A 19,189-nucleotide genomic window follows, 5' to 3' on the forward strand; every position below is an offset into this window, starting at 1 on the left:
ATTCATAGAAAACCGAGACCTGTCTCGGCCAGAGGTGTCAGCAGAGAGCAGTGTCAGACTGAAAATAAAACAATATTTCCTGCATGACATACAGCAGCTGATAAGTACGGAAAGACTTGATTTTTTTTTTTTATAGAAGTAAATTCTGTTTACTTCTATGGGGATTTGCTGCTGCTCTGGACAGTTCCTGACATGGACAGAGGCGGCAGCAGAGAGCACTGTGTCAGACTAGAAAGTATACACCACTTCCTGCAGGACATACAGCAGCTGACAAGTACTGGAAGACTTGAGATTTTTGAATAAAAGTAAATAACAAATCTATATAACTTTCTGACACCAGTTGATTTGAAAGAAAAAGATTTTCACTGGACAACCCCTTTAATGTCACAAAAGAGCCACACGAATGGCCAGCCATGGGCAGAGAAGATCCTCTGCAGTCAGGGGCTCCCAATAAGCTGTGATTGTCCAGCTCGCTGGTTGTTTTTTGGTAGTTGTTAGTTAGCATGAACCCTGGATAATAATCAGATGTCATTAATAGTAATAGTTAATTTGAGACGTTCCCATCCACACGCACGCCTTCCCTCTTCTATTTTCAGACCTTAGTGAAAGTTATATTAGGATGGGCACAGCTTGTTTATAACACAATGATCGGATCCCCAGTCCCGCTTGCTCTCACCACAGAGTCGGTATTAAATTAAAAGTATAAAGTCTTCATCTTCCTCCAGTGGAAAGACCAAGCATGTGACAGAGCCGTGCGTCATGTCCTTAATAGGAGAAGCGGGACAAATGATCACTGTCAGCATTACTAATGTTATTTCTGTTGTTAAAGGGATTTATGTTATCTACAAATAAAGATTAGTATTCAATATTTCCAACGTTACCAGGGAATAAGTAAAAGAAACACATTAATGTATAGCGTATAACCAGCAGAGAGCGGCTAGTGCTACAGTGACTGTATTGCAAAGTGGAGGCAGGTCTGCCAGGTGTTTTGTTAGCACACAGCAGATCACAGCAGATTCCTGTCTCGGCCACAGATGTCACACTGTGTCAGGCTGAAAATAAAACATTTCCTGCAGGACATACAGTAGCTAAAAAGTATAGGAAAACTTAAGATTTTGTAATAGAAGTAAATTACAAATCTATATAACTTTTTGATATCAGTTGATTTAAAAGAAAAAGATTTCTGCTAGACAACCCCTTTAAGTTGCTAGACAAGGAAAGAAAGGCTACAAAGGAGGAGCAGGGTGTTTGCTACTCTATTAGGTTATACTTCTTATTCAGTCCATTATAAAGTGTATCATACACAAATTCAAAGGGAAAGCGTTGTCTTTGTTCAGCAAGATTTGTTGCTGACTAATACCTAAATGCAATATGGGGATGTTTCAACTGTGAATTGAAAAAAGTTGTGTTTATGGCTGATATTGGTTTCACATTAGAACGTATGATTGTTGCCTTGCAGACAGCCATCTCCACCTCTTTCAACGACAGAATCAGTGCGAGCAAAGTCCAGAGAGAAAGATGAAAAGCCAGCGACAACATCCAGTATGTACGGCTCCTTGTAGAGTGTCATAGAGCGAGTCCACAGCAGACACCAACATCAGAGAATATTCCGAAACTCAGTATTAAAGAGGATACATTCACACAATTATGTTTTACATAGAATCCATGTAAAAGCATTGTCCACATTCCCTTGTTTAACTAAAAATGTGTCCCAGTGTTCCATAAAACCTGTCATAAACAGGGAACATCTCATAAAGGAACAATTGAGATTTCTCCTCTTTTTAAAAAAAAAATCCATTCCTGGCTTTGGTTTCAATAATCTGTCAGATCCACTGGACCGTCACTAGCGATGGCACTAACCTCACTAGGGAGCGGAGTCTAAGGGGCCGCTGGTTTTCACCAGAGCCCGCCGCAAGGCGGGATGGACTTGCTGTGGCAGGCGACCCCCAGGTCGCTACCCCTGGCTTGGTTGCTAGTGACGGCAGGCGAGGCCTGGCAGGAGCAGTAGGCAGGAGATAGTGCAGGCAGAGGTCTGTAGGCGTGATCACAGGTGGCGGACAGGACTCGGGAACAATGGGAAGGCAGCGGGCAAGGACTGCGGACAGGAACAAGGGACAAGGACTAAGGTCAGGAACAACAGGGAGCTGGGCCAAACGATATGGGAAGCATGCAGAGGCTCCAACACCTGTAGTGGGGCAGGGCTGGAATTTATAGGGAGTGATAGTGCAACTACCCAAATAGGGGCGGACTGGCCCTTTAAAACTGAGACAGCCGGCGCGCGCGCCCTAGGAGGCGGGGACGCGCGCGCCGGCACAGACGGAGACAGGAGCGGGCGATGTAAGGTGCCCCCCAGGGCCGAACAAGTAGCAGCGCCGGGTCCCTGCACAAGGACCCCGGCGGCTGCATGGGGCAGAGGAAGGTCGCGGCGGCGGCCCAGAGCACAGGACGCCGCCACGGCCGTGACATCTGTCTGTGTAATAGGGGGAGATTTATCAAACATGGTGTAAAGTGAAACTGGCTCAGTTGCCCCTAGCAACCAATCAGATTCCACCTTTCATTCCTCACAGACTCTTTGGAAAATGAAAGATGGAATCTGATTGGTTGCTAGGGGCAACTGAGCCAGGTCATTGTGGAAATTAAAGGAATTATTTCAGCATTATATCTTATTGCCCATAAAGGGGCTGGTACCTACTGCATGTATCTGTTCGGTGGTGGTCTGATTGTTGGGGTGCCATCTTTGACAGTCCCATTGCCAGTGAATGCATTCTCAACTTTTGACTTAAGATCAGTTGGGGTGTGACCTCTGGGATCTCCACAGTCTCAAATGAAATGAACACCTGTTGAGCACATGTGCTAACACTCCATTCCACTCAGGTCCTGTCACCTGTCCTGTGGATAAGTTATAATTTAGGGTTATAACCTTGTCCATGGGCCTAGTCTGGATTTGCAGTTCATCCTTCATTCTTTTGTACAAAAAAAAAAACGACCCCCCCCCCCCCCTCCCATCCCCATTTTTAAGAGGGTTTTCTGGGCTAGACAGATTGATGGCCTATTCACAAGACAGACTCAATTGCTGATCGCTGCGGTTCACAACACAGTTAACAAAGCTAGAAGCACTTTAATGGGAGCTAAGCTGCATGTACTGTAGCAGTTCCACCACTACATAGTAAACTGAACAACTGCGTCCTGTCCTGTTCACTGTGCAGTGCAATCAGCAGAGGTGCTTGGTGTTGGCATCTCGCAGATCAGTAACTGAGAGCCTAGAAGACCCTATAATGTCTAGTATGCACACAATGTTCTTCTTCTTTACCTTGAACAATGGTTCTTTAAGGGTGCGTTCACACCTACAGGATCCGCAGCAGATCCGCAGCAGATTTGATGGTGCAGATTTGATGCTGTGTTCAGTTATTAAAATGAAATCTGCTGTGGATCTGCTGCGGATCCGGTAAGTGTGAACCTACCCTAACTGTACATCCTTCATCTATTTAGTTTCCATTTTGCAGTTCGCTGGATCTCAAAACAATTATAGATACTGTATATAAAATTGGTTCTAAATGACTATAGATTCAGGCTATTAACTCTCCCTTTCCTGTATAGACTAGTTTTTATTTTGGGATTGTTATCAGGGAAAATGAGTTTCTTTTCTTTGATCTGAACTTGCGGAGACTCTGATTTTCACTCTGTAATCTATTCCTTTCAATGTTTGCAGGTGCATCAGTGGACTTGGGCGATTGTATTATTTTGCTGGCAGACAAATCACTTCAGCAGCTGCCATTAGAGGCTCTTGGAGTTTTCAAGGACGACGGCGTAAACTCTGTGTCTAGAGACTTTTCACTTCAGTTATTGCACAACAGGATTCATAGAGATCACACAGGTAGCATAGGTGGAGGGAGTCACTTATATTCTAAGCTGTGTGATATCAGTCTCTTTATTATATCCAGTAGGGCTAAAAGTGTGTAGGATGCAGATATGTGATGATGCCAGATCACTTAAAGGGAATCTGTCACTGGGTTTGTGCTGCCTTAAATGAGGGTGGCATTAACTAGTTACAGAAATGCTGAACGGATCAGTGTATTACTTCCATCTTTCTGTTCAGCCGTTCTCCTAATATGCAGGAGAATAGAATTTGTGCCCCCCGCCCTCTAGCTGCTGATTGACAGTTGATTGCCTATAGACAGCATGGATAGATAACTGCTAATCAGCAGTTAGTGGGCGGAGTTTTCTGTTTCTCATGAATATCCAGGACTACTGGGCTCATGCACATAATAGAGAGGACTACTTATTGTCCATGTTATTCAGGAGGATATTTCTGGATCAGCTGCACAGAACAATGTAAGCGATACATCATTCTATTCAGCTTCTCTGTCACTAGTTTTTGCTACCCTGAGATAGGACAGTATAAACCTACTGACAGAGTCTCTTTAACATTACTAAACCAATAGAATATTTAGGACAAGTCACAATGGGTGAGAAATCCTGATCTCACATGATTGGCATTATGCGGGTGCGTGAAGCTCTAGCATGAGTATAAGGGGTCAGTGTTGTTTGAACAGACGTTGCATAATCCAGTAGTACAAGCGAATGTAAGAAACTTTATATTATATCTTATCAAATAAAAGTTTCTTCCTTCTCCTCCACTCCCACTTAACTTTTGTTCACCCTAAAAAAAAAACTGCTCAGTTCCATCTGGAGTTTTCACATGGACGTATGTTGCTTCAGCATTAACACAAAATCTGTCAAGTACAATGCAATTGCGCCAAAAATAAAATAACCTGCAGCTACTAATTTTAGTTTCTTCTTCTCCACTACCGTATCTTCTTTTGCACGATTACTGAATGTTTTTTTTTTCCTTGCGCTTTTCATGGTTTTTAGCTGCTAAAAACATAAACAAGTTTCCACATTGAATCACTGATTAGAGCAGTCTGCATATTGTCTGAAAGAATTCTCACCACAGGGTTGGTAGATTGGTAGTTAGTTAATAGCTCCAGGTGTCACATTTACCATCGCCACACCAGACCTGAACAATACCGCCATACTGTGACTGGAGAACACCACCATACCAGTACTGACCAATACCACCATACTGTGATTGGATAACACCGCCATAGTGTGACTGGATAACACTGCCACACCAGACCTGAACAATACCGCTATACTGTGACTGGGTAACACTGCCACACCAGACCTGATACCACCATACTGTGACACGATAACACTGTCGTACCAGACCTGACCAATACCACCATACTGTGACTGGATAACACCGCCATACCAGACCTGACCAATACCACCATACTGTGACTGGATAACACCGCCATACCAGACCTGACCAATACCACCATGTACCCCCTCCACCCCTCACCCCCTCAAAAAAAACACCAGATTTACTGGCAAGTCTAAACAGGAGTTGGGAGACTAAAAAAACAAACAAAAAACAGGTGCCTAGTGGTAAATACGGCTCTGGTGTAGGGACGTCATAGATTATACAGTGTACACATATTTAGCATTTATTGGACAATGAATCAATGAAAAGACAGCATTAAACCACTTATAATTTATAAAACAAAAAATACATTTAGTTTTAAATCATCAGAAAGCACAATATGTTTTGCAAAAAAAGGAGCAAAAAAAAAAAACTAAACAAAAAAGGTCATTTTTTGATCTAGTCATGAAAGCCCAAAATGCCACAGACATGAAGTGGTTAAGCAAATCCTCTGCACCTGTGCATTGTCAGCAATTAGCATTCTGGCGGTAGACCAGAGGGGGGCATTCTCATATTAGGATTCAATCACAGAGGACAGACCATCTTCATCATGTCACTTTTCTGCTTATTTATTCTCACAGTAAAGAGATAGAAAATGCAGAATAACCGCAGAGCTACGAAGGAATTGTTGTGGTTTACTCATCCGTGTGCAGTGGTGGTGTATGACATTAGTTCGGATAGTAGAAGGTTCAGCAGCGTCCCGTACAGAGTGCTGCTGATCTCTCTATTTTAGGACTATTATGTGTAGTGTTTTCATCTGGACTGCAGCACTGGTATAATAAGCAGTGATGTCACAGCTAAGTCATTCAGGGCAGTGCTTCCCAACCTTTTCCACCTCGGGGCACACCTTGGAAAAAAAAATTTCCTCGGGGCACCCCTACTAAATAATGTTCTACAAAATAAGAAAACCGTCATACAGGGACTCACAGGTGACGTCTTCTTTGATCTGAGGCGTCACTTTCCCTTTTCCTCTCCATCCGCCATGATGATTTCTTCCAGCTACTTTTCATCTCTTCAGAACCTGCGAGACAAACAATTTAGGCTCCGCACATTTCTAGCAACTTCCTTCCCTTTCTCCCCCCTGTAGGCTCCCATAGTAACTGCGCTGTTTGGTGTTATGTGCAGTAAAGTGAGTAGGAATGTGGGATGCCCCCTGTATGTAGGATCCCCTGCTGTGCCCCCTGTATGTAGGATCCCCTGCTGTGATGAACTAATAATGCCCCCAGAGGTGCCCCCATGAACTAATAATGCCCCCAGAGGTGGCCCCCATATACTAATAATGCCCCCATGAACTAATAATGCCCCCAGAGGTGCCCCTATATACTAATAATGCCCCCAGAGGTGCCCCTTTATGGACTAATAATGCCCCCAGAGGTGCCCCCATGAACTAATAATGCCCCCAGAGGTGCCCCTATATACTAATAATGCCCCCAGAGGTGCCCCCATGAGCTAATAATGCCCCCAGAGGTGCCCCCATGAACTAATAATGCCCCCAGAGGTGGCCCCCATAACTAATAATGCCCCTAGAGGTGCCCCCATATACTAATAATGCCCCCAGAGGTTCCCCCATGAGCTAATAATGCCCCCAGAGGTGGCCCCCATATACTAATATACTAATAATGCCCCCAGAGGTGCCCCCATATACTAATAATGCCCCCAGAGGTGCCCCCCATATACTAATAATGCCCCCAGAGGTGCCCCCATATACTAATAATGCCCCCAGAGGTGCCCCCATATACTAATAACGCCCCCAGAGGTGCCCCCATATACTAATAATGCCCCCAGAGGTGCCCCCATCTACTAATAATGCCCCCAGAGGTGCCCACATATACTAACGCCCCCAGAGGTGCCCCCATATACTAATAATGCCCCCAGAGGTGCCCCCATATACTAATAATGCCCCCAGAGGTGCCCCCCATGAACTAATAATGCCCCCAGAGGTGCCCCCATATACTAATAATGCCCCCAGAGGTACCCCCCATGTACTAATAATGCCCCCTGCTCTGCCCCTTAAAAAAAACAAACATCCTACTCACCTAATCCGCGGTGTGGCTGCAGGCAGCAGCTCTTCCTCCTCTTCTGGCTCCATCTTGCGAGCCGCGGGGACGGGACTTCCGGCAGGCGTGATGACGTCACATCATCACGCCTGCCGGAGAGGTCACGTCCCGGCCTCCCATAGGCTGCTGGCATGAAGCGTCGGCAGCCTATGGGAGTGAATATAGGAGCAGGATGCCGACACTTCCTACTCCTATATTCTGCTTACTTTAATGTTCCGCCCGCTCACAGTGCGGGCGGAACATGAAAGTGATCTGTGCATCCCGAGAAGCTGCGCGGCCGCAGCTTCTCGGGATGCTTAAAGAGACAGCGTGCATTTCCCACCGGGATCCCGCGGCACCCCTGGCGGGTTCTCCCGACACACCAGTGTGCCGTGGCACCCCGGTTGGGAAACGCTGATTCAGGGGATAACAGTGGCCGTGTCACCGTACAGGGGAATGGGACAATGTCACAGATAGGGGAGAAGGCATATATGGATATCACAGTACAGAAGAGCTAATGGTAAAGATTGCTGTAATGGCACAGTACAGGAATGATGCGTATAATGATGTGTCAGCAATGTCAGAGTCCAAGGATAATGCACCTAGATGTCTTAGAACAGGAATAATGCACATGATGATGTGACATTAAAGAGAAAGATGACATAGTGATACACAGTGATGTCTCAGTACAGGGATATCACATACAGTACACTGATGTCACAGAGCAGGGATAATGCACACAGTGATGTCACAGTACAGGGATATCACATACACTGATGTTACAGTACAGGGATAATGCACACAGTGATGTCACAGTACAGGGATATAACATACACTGATATCACAGGACAGGGATAATGCACACAGTGATGTCACAGTACAGGGATATCACATACACTGATGTTACAGTACAGGGATAATGCACACAGTAATGTCCCAGTACAGGGATATCACATACACTGATGTTACAGTACAGGGATAATGCACACAGTGATGTCTCAGTACAGGGATATCACATACACTGATTTCACAGGACAGGGATAATGCACACAGTGATGTCACAGTACAGGGATATCACATACACTGATGTTACAGTACAGGGATAATGCACACAGTGATGTCTCAGTACAGGGATATCACATACACTGATATCACAGGACAGGGATAATGCACACAGTGATGTCACAGAGCAGGTAAAATGCACACACTGATGTCACAGAGCAGGGATAATGCACACAGTGATGTCACAGTACAGGGATATCACATACACTGATGTCACAGTACATGGATAATGCACACAGTGATGTCTCAGTACAGGGATATCACGTACACTGATATCACAGGACAGGGATAATGCACACAGTGATGTCACAGTACAGGAATATAACATACACTGATATCACAGGACAGGGATAATGCACACAGCCATGTTTTAGGGCAGGGATATCACATAGTCTGATATCACAGGACATGGATAATGCACACAGCCATGTCAGAGTACAGTGATATCACATACACTGATGTCACAGAACAGGCATAATGCACACAGTGATGTCACAGTACAGGAATATCACATACACTGATGTCACAGAACAGGGATATTGCACACAGTGATGTCACAGTACAGGAATATCACATACACTGATGTCACAGAACAGGGAGATTGCACACAGTGAATGGGAAAATGGGATTAAAGGGAGCCAATCACCTCCCTGAGGGAATGTGACCTGGTCCCAGTACCTTACTGCTGCCAGGCACAAATGCGCCTAGCAAACCCCAGCGGGGTGGCAAATTCAGAATATCGAAGTTTAATTTTTAAGTTACCATCGCTCAGGCTGCCAATCAGTGAGTAGCTGGGAAGAAGGCAGAGGCAGTGTGACTACATGCCACCGCGACTCCACCCTCATGCCCAGTTACCGGGGGCCAGGACCAGGGAATAAACCCATATTTTCATATAGCCACCCTGCGGGAGACTGCCCGGGCATAGCTCACTGACCCTGTAAGGTACTAGAGCCAGGTCACACTCCCTTAGGAAAGTAATTGGGTAATTGGTTCTCTTTAATGCACAGAACAGGGATAATGTGCACAGTAATGTCAAAGTAAAGGGATAATGCAAACAATGTTATCACAGTACAGAGATAATGCACACAGTAATGTCACAGTCCAATGAAAATGCATGCAGCGTAGTTAGAGTACAGGGATACTGTTTACTATAACTATGCAGAACAGATATTATAAGCATATATATATATTATTTTGTTTATATAGATATATATATATATATATATATATATATATATATTTATGTATGTATTTATTAAATACAATATTGTTGCTGTCTACATGTTTTGATTGGTAGAAACAAAATAAGCCTGAGGAATTGATAGTAAGGGGATAAATAGTGCACCTATAGACTTTATGGTTAGCATTGCATTGACTTTATGCCTTTGCTGTATTATAACTACATACAGCGCATACATTTCAGTATAGGCAGCATTCGTTTATTGATATTTATTGTTACTTTATTGTAATCCTTCAATACAGAGCCGTCCCATTTGTCTTCTGAGATGACTTTTGGTTTGTATACCTGCATTTGTCTTCAGGACAGAACATTTTAATGTCATTCGGTTGAATTATTGCACCTTGTAAGTCTTAGAAGTGGTTTATATGACAAGCGCCTGCTTTTTATATACAGAAAACACACCGGCTATTTATTCCTTAATGAAAAATAGTGTTCTGCGAAACTAGTGTCATTGCAGCGCTGCGGTGCTCGGGTGGCATACCCTACCACAGTGCAAGTTTTCAGAGAAGCCAGATACAAACATGGTCCTATAACTCTGAAAATGTACAGCCCTTCACATCCTGTATAACAATACATGTGTAATGTATACTGAATCATCTCTCGTGCCTTATGTTTCAGAAAGCAGTGAATATTCATGAGTGTTTAACCTTCCACCTTCTTTGTGTTAAAGACAGTGGGCCTTAATACAAATGACTTGGTTATTCTACGTCATATATAGTTCTATTGTGTTAACATACAGATCACAAATGTGTCAAGGATATGGGTCTATAGAGAAGCTTCCAATACTATAGGAGGAATACAGTAATAGTCTGTATTGGATATGTATTGAATATTAATTACATTGTCGTCTTTTAGAAAGAGGCCTGATGAAAATGAATAAGATTATATCAATAAAAGACTATGGAAAATATTCTTACATATGTCAGTGGTAACCTTGAGTCATTAGCTCAGGACTGCAGTCTCCATACTTTAGATTCAGTTTGCAACCTGATCCTTATTTCAAACTTTAGGCCAAGTGATACATGTGAGGTCTATGTGTCCCAGAGTCTAGAGATTCTACAGTTTTCCTTGCTTCCTACTCTTATACTCAGTCTATTTGCTTCACCCTCCAGTGTCAGACTGGCCCACCAGAGGACCGGAGAATCCTCCGGTGGGCCACCTTTAGAATCTGCACTAACACTGACTGACATGTCGTTTCTCACTGGTTCTTCATTGGTGGGCCCCCAGGATCATTTCCTCTGGTGCGCCTCAGATACCCAGGTCCGACACTGCCCTCTTCCTCCTGTAAATACCTTGTAACTGATTTTCCCCCCTATGTACAGCCTATGTGAGCCTCCCTATCCACACGCTCACCTGCTGTTTATAACCTTCTCCTCATCCCTGCTGTTATCTGTAGGGCCCCATTTACATTACATATTGTCTGTCCATCAAAGGTGAACATTGGGAAAACTTCCCACATATATCACTGATGGAAGGCTGCAATGTATCCTACTGCAAAGGCAGGATACATTACCCACCCACAGAAGGAAGTCCCGGGGTACTGCTTACAGTCCCTTTACTCACATTTTATATGGGTAGACCAGTGATACAGAATGTTTATGTAAGGGCTCAAGCTGGTATAAAATGAGAAAAATGTTATACACAATCTCCCACCAATCCATTTCATTGGTGTCTGGTCACAGCTAAGCATTACTTTCTGCTTTCATTTCGATCTGCAGGAAGTACCTGCTCAGCCAATCACTGGCTGAGGCTGGTTGTCAGCTGATCCATCATTTCCTGTGTGTTCAAACAAAATCAGGAAGTGCTGCTCTGCTGGGACCAGGCATCAGGCTGGACACCACAGGAAAGCGGGGCACCTATTTGTGGGGCTGAACAACCCTATAATGCAAGTGCCAAGTGAGTTCTGATGCGGCGGGCGCGCGTGGATGCACCCGCATCAAAACTCAGTGTCGCTAAAGATCATCCGGCCGGTACTGCATGGATGATCTTCTCTGAGACTGGCCCGGCCACGGAACGCCCGGTCTCTTACAAGGTGTGAACATAGCCTAAGTGTGGACCTGTCACGGCTTGTTCTCTTGATTGGTTGTGGTCTGAATCTGGTTTTTCTCTGTAAGTTTTGTTTTTATAATAACAGGTACTCTTTATATAATAAAAATCTGAAAGAAGAAAAAAATATTAGGAATGTATGTAGAAATATTTATAAAAAAATATAAACAGCATAAATATAAAAGCAAATTACACATCCACATCCTTAGTTATTACAGAAGGCTGCTATCGGATACATAATCATCTCTACATATTCAGGCTTTCTTTTTTCCAGGTAAAGTGACATAATAGGGAAGCAAGTAGCCCAGGTCTGTAGATGTAAATCTTTAATGGCAGTAAGGTATCTTTACACCAGGTTTATTGATTGGAACCAGCGTGTATGGATACATATGGGAGTTCTGCGTCTCCTTCATGAAAGCACAGTGGTGTCTGATCAATCCTTTTATTTGCCAGCTTAGGCTTTGTATGTGATGGATATTAACTATTAATGATTATCATTGATGTGTTGTCATAAAGAAACCATTTACTGACTTATTCTTTGTGTCGATCGTCTTACAGAAGACGCAGAAGGAAAGAGAGATGTGAAGAGTGCAAAAGACTCCAAACAGAGAGGGGAGCAGAAAAAGAACATAAAAACAGTGAGCATACTATTCCCTATCAGTGTGTATGGTGCAAGGGATGTGCTAACTACTGACATGTGACACCAGAGTGATTGATGGAGAACCCATGGCCTTTGTTCCTGATCAACAGCAACCCGCTGAACTTTCATCATCTTAGAAGAGTTCAGGATGCTCAGCAGAGATGAGGGTCCCTGCCCATTAGTCATATAGCTTCGGCTTTATCAATCTGTAGTGTTGTTATTGACCATTTTTATCTACCGTATTAGAATACACAGAAACTATCATTGTTCTCTCAAAGGTAATTGCCTATACTTTACTAAACTAAGTTAATGGCAGTACATTACATACCTGCCCCATTGTGTTCTATAAGGTCATAGTAAAAGGGTTATAGAGGATTAGAAAAACTTGCCTGCTTTCTTTTAATATCTGTATCACACCTGTCTAGGGTCGTTCCATAAATGACAATGCTTTAGGCTGCGTTTACACAGAGAGATTTATCTGACAGATTTTTGAAGCCAAAGCCAGGAATGGATTGTAAGCCCTCGCGGGCAGGGTCCTCTTCCCCCATGTACCAGTCTGACTTTTCTGATTTTGTATTGTTCCTGCTTGTTACTCCCTATCTCTTGTATAGCGCTCTGGAATTAAGGGCGCTTTATAAATAGATAATAATAATAATTTGAAAAGGATAGATCCCAGTCTTTCCTTTATGACCTGTTCCCTATTTAAAGTCTTTGACTGGCTTTGGCTTCAAAGATCTGTCAGATAAATCTCTCTGTGTAAACGCACCATTACATAACAGTGTCCTGTTTTTGTATTATTTTTTTTATAGGTGCCTATTAATCGTGTTCTACCAGCAAACTGTATGCCACTGGATACCCATTGCTTTAAATGTATCCTTTAGCAGGGATTTTTGCTTAGAAAATGCCTAGTGACTTAGAAGAAAAAGGACCCTTGGCCAAAATGCCGTTCCTGGACAAAGTTTTTTTTCCACCAAGCAGAAAAGGGGAAGACAAAATCTAGAGTTAGGAAACCTGTCTTTAAGCCTATTCCTATGAGAATAACTGGCAGTCTTTAGTCTACTGTATATGAGGCTGGAATCACACATCCTGTTAGGAGTAAATCCAAGCAATGGGAATATAAAGCAAGGACTTGTACTCCTCCTTCCTGATGGATCCACCTATAATTTTGTTTAAAAAAGCAAAAAACATGGATCGAGACGTGCTTGTTGGGTTCCAATCTTATAAGGTTAGGTTCACTCTCATTAATGGAGAAGTCTGGTGAAAATCTTTATTAAAGTATTGTTTTGCCCCCAAAAGTTATACAAAACATCGATATACACTTATTATGGGAAATGCTTATAAAGTGCTTTTTCCCTGCACTTACTACTGCATCAAGGCTTCACTTCCTGGATAAAATGGTGATGTCACGACCAGACTCCCAGAGCTGTGTGGGCTGTGGCTGCTGGAGAGGATGATGGCAGAGGGAAGCTCAGTGTCCCTCAGTGCCCCCCTGCCATCATCCTCTCCAGCAGCCACAGCCGCACAGCTCTGGGAGTGGGGTCATGACATCACCATTTTATCCAGGAAGTGACATCACCATGTTATCCGGGAAGTGACATCACCATGTTATCCAGGAAGTGAAGCCTTGATGCAGTAGTAAGTTCAGGGAAATAAGCATGTTATAAGCATTTCCCGTAATAAGTGTATATTGGCGATTTAAATAACTTTTGGGGGGCAATACAATACCTTGATAAAAATTTTCGCCGGACTTCTCCTTTAAAGCAATACATCTTACCTATATTTTGGTAACTTGGACTAAAAAAGGGATGCCAAAATATACTGTGGTGCCCCATTCCATGTCAGCGAATAACTACATTCAGGTCACTTCCTGTATATATACACATTTTTAGTAGTCACTAGTTCATGCCATTAAAATAAATGTCTTTCTTGATGGGATGCCAATGTATAGCTAGAAAGTACTGCTTTAGCGCAGTGTGGCTACAGTCCTGTAAACAAAAGGGGCACACAATATGCCAGTATATGCCTACCGATAAAAATCCAATTTGTTCTTGACAACAAGACGTAAAATCCAATACAAGTACACAGAATGGGAATAAAAAAAAGTTGCACAGTGTAGCCATATAGTAGCCAAAACCACCCAAAAGTATCAAGATCTCAGGAAGGCCAGCCAAAACTATAACACTGGGAAACATGAATATGCAACAGACGAGCCCGTGGAGCCTCACTGAAGAGTCTTTAAACACAGGACTAGCCAGATATCCCTCCAGGAAGGACCCAGCCAATGGGTGACTCCTGTAAGGAAACCACCAAAACCACCATATTAAGTGGCCCTATAAGTCAGTGTAATGACAAGGGAAAAACCAAGACCATCCACATACAGCTGTTTCGTGGTGTTGCCCCTCATCAGTGGGGAGCAGGATTCTGGCTAGGTAGGAGCAATGCCTAGTAGAGCCATAAAAGAAACAGATCGCTGATCTCAGGGAGACCAGCCAAACGATAACACTGCCGGCTGCTAGTGAAAGCGCTCAATGCAGTGAAGTCCTAGGTGCATTGCCCCCTGGGAAACATGAATATGCAAAAGAAGAGCCCGTGAAGCCTCATTGAAGAGTCTAGAAACACAGGACTAGCCAGATATCCCTCCGGGAAGGACCCAGCTAGGGATATCTGGCTAGTCCAGTGTTTTGAGACTCTTTAATGAGGCTCCACGGGCTCTTCTTTTGTATATGATAGATACACAGTTCCAGCTATAGTGGCCCGATCCACCCAAAAGTATCAAGCAACAATTACGGTAAGGTGCAGCCATGTCTATATGGCAGATACACAGTGCCAGATATAGTGGCCAAATCCACCCTAAAGTATCAAGTAACCATTACCAGTAAGGTGCATCCATATATGTGTGTATATATATATATATATATATATATATATATATATATATATATATATAATAGATACACAGCGCCAGCTATATTAGCCAAATCCACCCAAAAATATCAAGTAACAATTACCGGTAAGGTGCAGTCATTACAGTCTCTATTGTGTTGTTGCTGGTGTCTCCCGCTCCGCCATCGCATTTCTATTGCACTTGATCACTTGTTCACACTGTGAGCTTAGCCTAAGACTTGAATTCCTTTTGTGTTGTTCTTTATTGTTTTCTTACCTTTATTTATCAGATATTGTGGATCCTTTCAATGACATAAGAGAACCAGGTAAGGACTTTCCAATAACAATATAATCACGTATACATTGTGTATTTGTTCAGTAATGATGACTCTACAAACAATGATTTCCCTCCTCCACCGACTTAGTGAATTATACATTTCCCTGCATTGATTCCTGTATGGATTTACTAACGCCTAATGTTGGTAAATACATACAAGTCCTTTGATATCTGCTTATGTATTGACAATGCCTATTTTACCTTATGCTTGCTAAATCATGCAAAATGAAGAGGTCGCAATCCAAGAGCTCAGAAACTCAATTTTCTATTCTTTTTATCTCTATTCAGAATCACTGAGCCCGGTCTATAGAATGAATGAAGTTCTTGTGAAATACAACCAGCAATTTACTGCTAATTGGGAAGGAATTACAGGCGGCTCACACGTACCCAGGTTGGTTCTCAGCTAAGAACGTTGCAATTGGCTTTTTAGTGTCAATACACGCGAGCCGATGTGAAATACAAGCAAGTCAATGTGGTTCATTGTTGTCTTTTAATTGTTTTAGGCTACTGTTTTATTGACTTCTGTACAGTCAATACCTCACACCTAAAGCTGCAATATAAGGGGGCTATTAAAGTCGGGAGCATTTTAGTTCAACTTTTATATTGTTTTACGAAGAGATAAAGTTATAAAAACTAGCAGATATTGCTAGCATTGGCTGAACTGTGGTTGTTGTGGCTCGCACAGCTAGCATCCCAAGTAGGGATGGTCCGAACCTGCCGAGGTTCAGGTTGGTACGAACCTGAACTCTCGGCAATGATTCCCGCTGTCTGCCCGCTCCGTTCAGTGGGTGGATACAGCCGAAGGACCGCCTGGAAAACTGGGATACAGCCATAGCCATAGGCTGTATCCCAGTTTTCCAGGCGGTCCTCCCGCTGTATCCACCCTCTCCATGGAGGTGGAAGACAGCGGGAATCATTGCCGAGAGTTCAGGTTTGTACGAACCCGAACCTCTGCAGGTTCGGACCATCCCTAATCCCAAGGTATTAGACAAGGTATCACTTATTACAGCTAAAGAACCTCCCGTATTAGGGTACTGCCATATGGTGCCTCCTTATTACTATTGAATAACTCTTATATGTGGCATGTGATTGAGCCAAGAAACCTTCTGTAGTGGCACCCAGACCCTTTACTGCACTAAACAGTCCCTGCTGATTGATATTACTGGGGCATAGAGGTACAGGATGGGCCCAAAGCAGGTCCAGATCAATGCACATGGTGTGGTCCCTCGTGGCGGCCATTGCTGTGGCAGCACTGTGTCTGCAGGTGGTGTGGCCCAGTGCCCGGGGGGGGACTATGTCAAGCAGCATTGGAGTTGTTGAACAACTGGGCCACTCCCTCCTGTGGTGCTGTTGTTGTTGCGGTGGTGGTTGCTGCATGGGGCTGCACCATTTTTAAGTAAGGGACCCACACGAATCAGGAACCTTGAACAGGTGTGTGAGCTTGATCGAATTGTAACTAACTCCTGATGTTAGTAGTAAATAGTGATGTTAGTAGTATATAGTCATAAGTTTATGGATGTGCTACCTTGTCTTTTTTCTCCCCATAGAATTTGATTGCTCAGAACATGGAGATAGTGGAATATCAATGTCACTGAATTGCCTAATACACCTCTCTCCATGGATGGGGATAGGTGGCTGTCTTTAAAAGAAAATCACTGGGTTGTGGTAGTGCTGGCACTTCGTCATCATTACCACACCATCACAGCACCTTCTTCACACCGGGCCTAACAAACACGACCTGTAATTTGGAGGCTGAGCGACTCCCTACTGTATGATTACATGATGGTCCATCCACATCATCTGATATATAGCTAATGCTATGCCGTATTACAGTGCTGACACTAGCTCACCGATAATGACACCTCTGAAGCCTGCATTTACATGGCCCTACTTAAGGAAAGGTTTTCCTGCTTTCCTTTGATGTGTTGCTTTTAGACAAGAAATACAGTATATTAACCTAACATGGACTGAAAACACAACTAAATGAATATGCTCGTAACTAGAATTTCAACACGTACCTTTTTTTTTATTCATTGTCTTCCAGCCATGCAGAGTGGGAAAGCCTGATGACAAGCGGTGGTGCTTTTATCTTCTATGGGACAGAGAGGCTTTTAGCACATATACTATTAGACAAATTTCTGGCTATGGATTTTACAGGTGAGGATGAAACAAAGCTAAAGCTGCTGATAATGGGACGCTAAAAAGTTTATTGAAAAAAAATAAAAGATTTATAATGGTCAGTCTGCTAGATACTTAAAGTGATTCTGTACCCACAATCTGACCCCCTCAATCTGACCCCCTTCGGATAGCTGCTTTTAATTCAAGATCTGTCCTGTGGTCCGTTCAGCAGGTGATGCAGTTATTGTCCTAAAAAAATACTTTTACATTTTAAACCCTGTGCCAAACGGGAGTATCTGTGCCCTAACTTTACACCACCCCTCCGTCCCTCCTCCCCAACCTCTTCAGCATTAGGAATGCCACTGAAACATTTTCTCCATACTGAACATTGCACAGGTCCTTAACGATCCAGCCCATGTGCCGGGCTGCCACAGGTGGGGAATAGGAGGCAATCTGCCTGGAGCATTCCTAATGATGAAGAGGGTGGGAAGGAGGGATGGAGGGGTGGTGCAAAGTTAGGGCACAGATACTCCTGTTTGGCACGGGGCTTCAGGTTTAAAAATATTTTTTTTAGGACAATAACTGCATCACCTGCCGAACGGACCGCAGGACAGATCTTGGATTAAAAGCAGCTATCTGACGGTACAAGTGGTTTGGGGGGGGTCAGATTGTGGGTACAGAGTCGCTTTAAGGGACTGTCCGGGAAAATTCATACTTAGGCTCACTTCACATGCTTGTGGAAATCCTGATCAGGAGGCCTCAGAAGGCTTGAGGGAAGCATCAGGATTTCCTTACAGTAATCCGTTTTTACCTTCGGGAAACGGGCAGTGCAATGTACATTCCATATACATCACATGTACCCTAGATGTACACATGTACCCACATGGGGCCACTGTCTCCCCATCATGTACTACGCCGCCGTCTCCCCCTTGTGTGCCACACTGCCAACTCCCCCTTGTGTGCCGTGTCACTGTCGCCCCCTAGTGTACTGTTCCGCTGTCTCTCTCTCGTGTACCATGCCACCGTCTCCCCCTCATTTCCTGTATCATGGAGGATGGGGCAGGGGGTTTTCAACAGGTGGATGGGCATGGTCTGGCCTGAGTCAGGGAAGAGTCCAAAATTTCAGGGCTCTCCCATAGACTTCTATTGGGGGGGGGGGGGGGGGGTTCCGTGCTGGAATTCCGGACATAAATAGGACAGCATCTATAAAATCCTGACCTATTTTCCGGAACGGACACCTTTCAGGAAAAATCCTGAAGTGTATTAGTCCTGGGACTAATGTTTCCCTATGGGTCAGACAAGATATCCGGACAGATTTTCAATATGTGTGAAGGGGCCTTAGTCACACTGCCAGGGCTGTAGGGGACATGTCAGTAATGTATACTTACCTGTCCTGCACCCCTATTGCTACCGGTTTCCGGTTGCTTGCTCTGTGCTGCTATCAGTGTTTTTATAACATCCAGTGAAGACCCGTTCCCATAGGAAATAGCTAGTCAGCATAGATTCTATACCAGGGGGAGGGAACCTTGGCTCTCCAGCTGTTGCAAAACTACAAGTCCCATCA

General features: G+C 43.8%; 1 protein-coding gene across 2 annotated transcripts in view; it reads left to right on the forward strand.

Annotated features, from left to right (window-relative positions):
- CFAP46 (cilia and flagella associated protein 46) overlaps window positions 1-19,189 on the forward strand; it is a 139,457-nt gene that overhangs the window by 110,930 nt on the left and 9,338 nt on the right. For both annotated transcript variants that reach the window (XM_069980136.1, XM_069980137.1), the window contains exons 50-56: window positions 1,460-1,542; window positions 3,710-3,874; window positions 12,206-12,285; window positions 13,097-13,157; window positions 15,461-15,496; window positions 15,796-15,898; window positions 17,552-17,664. In XM_069980136.1, the coding sequence (XP_069836237.1) occupies window positions 1,460-1,542; window positions 3,710-3,874; window positions 12,206-12,285; window positions 13,097-13,157; window positions 15,461-15,496; window positions 15,796-15,898; window positions 17,552-17,664 (641 nt within the window). The remainder of the gene's footprint in view (window positions 1-1,459; window positions 1,543-3,709; window positions 3,875-12,205; window positions 12,286-13,096; window positions 13,158-15,460; window positions 15,497-15,795; window positions 15,899-17,551; window positions 17,665-19,189) is intronic.

Source organism: Dendropsophus ebraccatus, chromosome 8, assembly GCF_027789765.1.
Source record: "Dendropsophus ebraccatus isolate aDenEbr1 chromosome 8, aDenEbr1.pat, whole genome shotgun sequence".
NCBI lineage: Eukaryota > Metazoa > Chordata > Amphibia > Anura > Hylidae > Dendropsophus > Dendropsophus ebraccatus.